The 2,031-nt window shown below is 43.4% G+C and overlaps 1 protein-coding gene across 1 annotated transcript; it reads left to right on the top strand.

The window, feature by feature from the left end:
• Nucleotides 1-407: 407 nt before the first annotated feature.
• On the top strand, nucleotides 408-1,673 carry LOC108594739 (putative gustatory receptor 59d). Its single transcript, XM_017979877.1, has 2 exons — nucleotides 408-1,418; nucleotides 1,476-1,673. The coding sequence occupies exons 1-2, from the start codon at nucleotides 408-410 to the stop codon at nucleotides 1,671-1,673; spliced, it is 1,209 nt and encodes a 402-aa protein (XP_017835366.1).
• Nucleotides 1,674-2,031: the final 358 nt, after the last annotated feature.

Here is a 2,031-nt window from a genome sequence, read left to right as displayed (position 1 = left end):
AGCAACATTACTGACCGTCTGCATTGCCAATTATTGGTAAATTTACAAATATTCAACAGCTTTGTTTCTTTCATTACATTAAGCTCCAATTCTACGAACTCGAACTGCAGCGAAACTTTTTAAAGTTGCTGCTTACACTTTGTTTGCTTGTTGCACATTTATTTGGTTAAGAGTTGTCCATGCGCTCAACATAATATAATTACCTTTATCTTGGCGACGCTGTTGTGCAAGTGAAAAACAATTTAGGTGAGCCACATGAGCACACATTATAGTTCCATTAGTCATTAGCATTTTAGTGAGTAGCGCTAATCAGTTAATCCGCACATCGCATCACAGTTGAAATTCCATTAGCCAGACGACGCTGGCGGCCACTGGAAGTTGTTGCCAGTGCGCTTCAGTGCCGCAGAATGTACAAAGTCGAGCGGTTGTTGGTGCGCATGATCTACACTTATGCACGCCTGAGCGGAGTGCTGAACTTTGAGATTGACACGGCCACGGGACAGCCGCGCACCACACGCCGGGCCTCGCTCTATGCGGCGTTTGCCAATGTGCTGCTGTTTAGCGTTTTGCCCATGGGCTACAGCAGTGGCCTGCTGGACATTCTGTGGAATCGCGTGGGCTTCCTGCACGAGTATGTGATACTCATGGTGCTGGGACTGCGCATCAGCTGCGTCTGTGTAACGCTGTTGAGTCGCTGGTGGCAGCGTGAGCGGCACATGCGACTGGTTAACGAGTTTCGCCAGCTTATCCTAGAACATCCGGAGGTGATAAGCTTCTGGCGTCGTGGCCTAATACTGAAGTTCATAAGCGTCAGCGGCATGGAGATTGGGCAAATTATTGTGGGGCTGCTCTCGGTGCGCGCAGCCTTCTCATTCAGCCTGGTGGTCATTCTGCTCATGCTGAGCACCATGACGGCGCTGCTCAATATATTTATAACTCACTTCTTCTTTGGCCTGTTGAACATACATGGCCACTATGTGCTGCTGAATCGCAGTCTGCGCTCTGTGATGGCTCAGACGCGTGCGCTGGAGTCGGAGCAGCGTCATGGCAGCTTCATGAGCAAGTGCTGCAGTCTGGCGGATCAGCTGGAGGATATAGCACTGCGGCAATGCAGACTGCAGGCCTTGACCCACAGCATGATGCGCGTCTTTGAGCTGCAATTATTCTGCATCTGGATCGCCTACTACATGAGCAATGTGGGCGGCATTTACTTTGCAGTCTTGAATCATAGAGTTCCGACTTTCGTAACCACGTGGCTCATTCTGCTGAGTGGAGCTCAAATGCTCTTCTATATCATGGACACTACAATTACAACCAATATGATGTACCAAGTGCTGGATGATCATGCGGAGCTGCAGGCACAGCTGGCAGAGCGCACTTTATTCCGACCAGGCTTGGATCAGCGCTTGGAAGCAGTTGTGGGTATATCTTATGACTTCATCAGCTTATTCCTTTAATTTATATTTATTTTGTAGTACGAAAGTTTTCAACTGCAATTGGCGCGCAATCCGCTAAGGCTCAATGTGCTTCACTTCTTCGATATCAAGCGCAGCGCTGTTATATCCATGGCCAGCTCCATGATAACTAATTCTATAGTCCTCATACAATACGATATCAAATATGATGAGTTGAAAAATTCGTATCTGGGTGTATTAGATCAAAAGCAAGATTGATAGCGAAAGGCAGAATTTTAGTTTCAGTTAATAAAACTAAATAAGTTAATTTATAGCATAGCTTTTAAGATGCAATTAGGATTAATAATCATTTACATAATTGTTGGAAATAAAGCGTATCGATTGCTAATTGATTATGCTTACGAATACACGAAAAACAATACGGATTTCAAAATAATTATATATAGTGCTCAGTAGTCAGCTTTATGTCTATTATTCCAGATTATTTTCATGTACATAAAATAAATTTGAAATCAAAAAGTGCAAGTCTTATTATTATACGCATTTTCAATGAAAATATATTTAAATAAAATTGTTATGTTGAAAAGAATCTTATTTTAATAAGATTTGATTAATT

This window comes from Drosophila busckii, chromosome 2R (genome assembly GCF_011750605.1).
Source record: "Drosophila busckii strain San Diego stock center, stock number 13000-0081.31 chromosome 2R, ASM1175060v1, whole genome shotgun sequence".
In the NCBI taxonomy this organism is placed as follows: Eukaryota; Metazoa; Arthropoda; class Insecta; order Diptera; family Drosophilidae; genus Drosophila; species Drosophila busckii.
This window is presented reverse-complemented; position numbering and strand designations above follow the sequence as displayed.

Bases quoted from the DNA above. Each gene is read 5' to 3' on its own strand.
- LOC108594739 (XM_017979877.1), top strand. From the start codon at position 408: ATGTACAAAGTCGAGCGGTTGTTGGTGCGCATGATCTACACTTATGCA. The intron at 1,419-1,475 runs GTGGGTATATCT...TTTATTTTGTAG, and splicing joins ATCAGCGCTTGGAAGCAGTT to TACGAAAGTTTTCAACTGCA.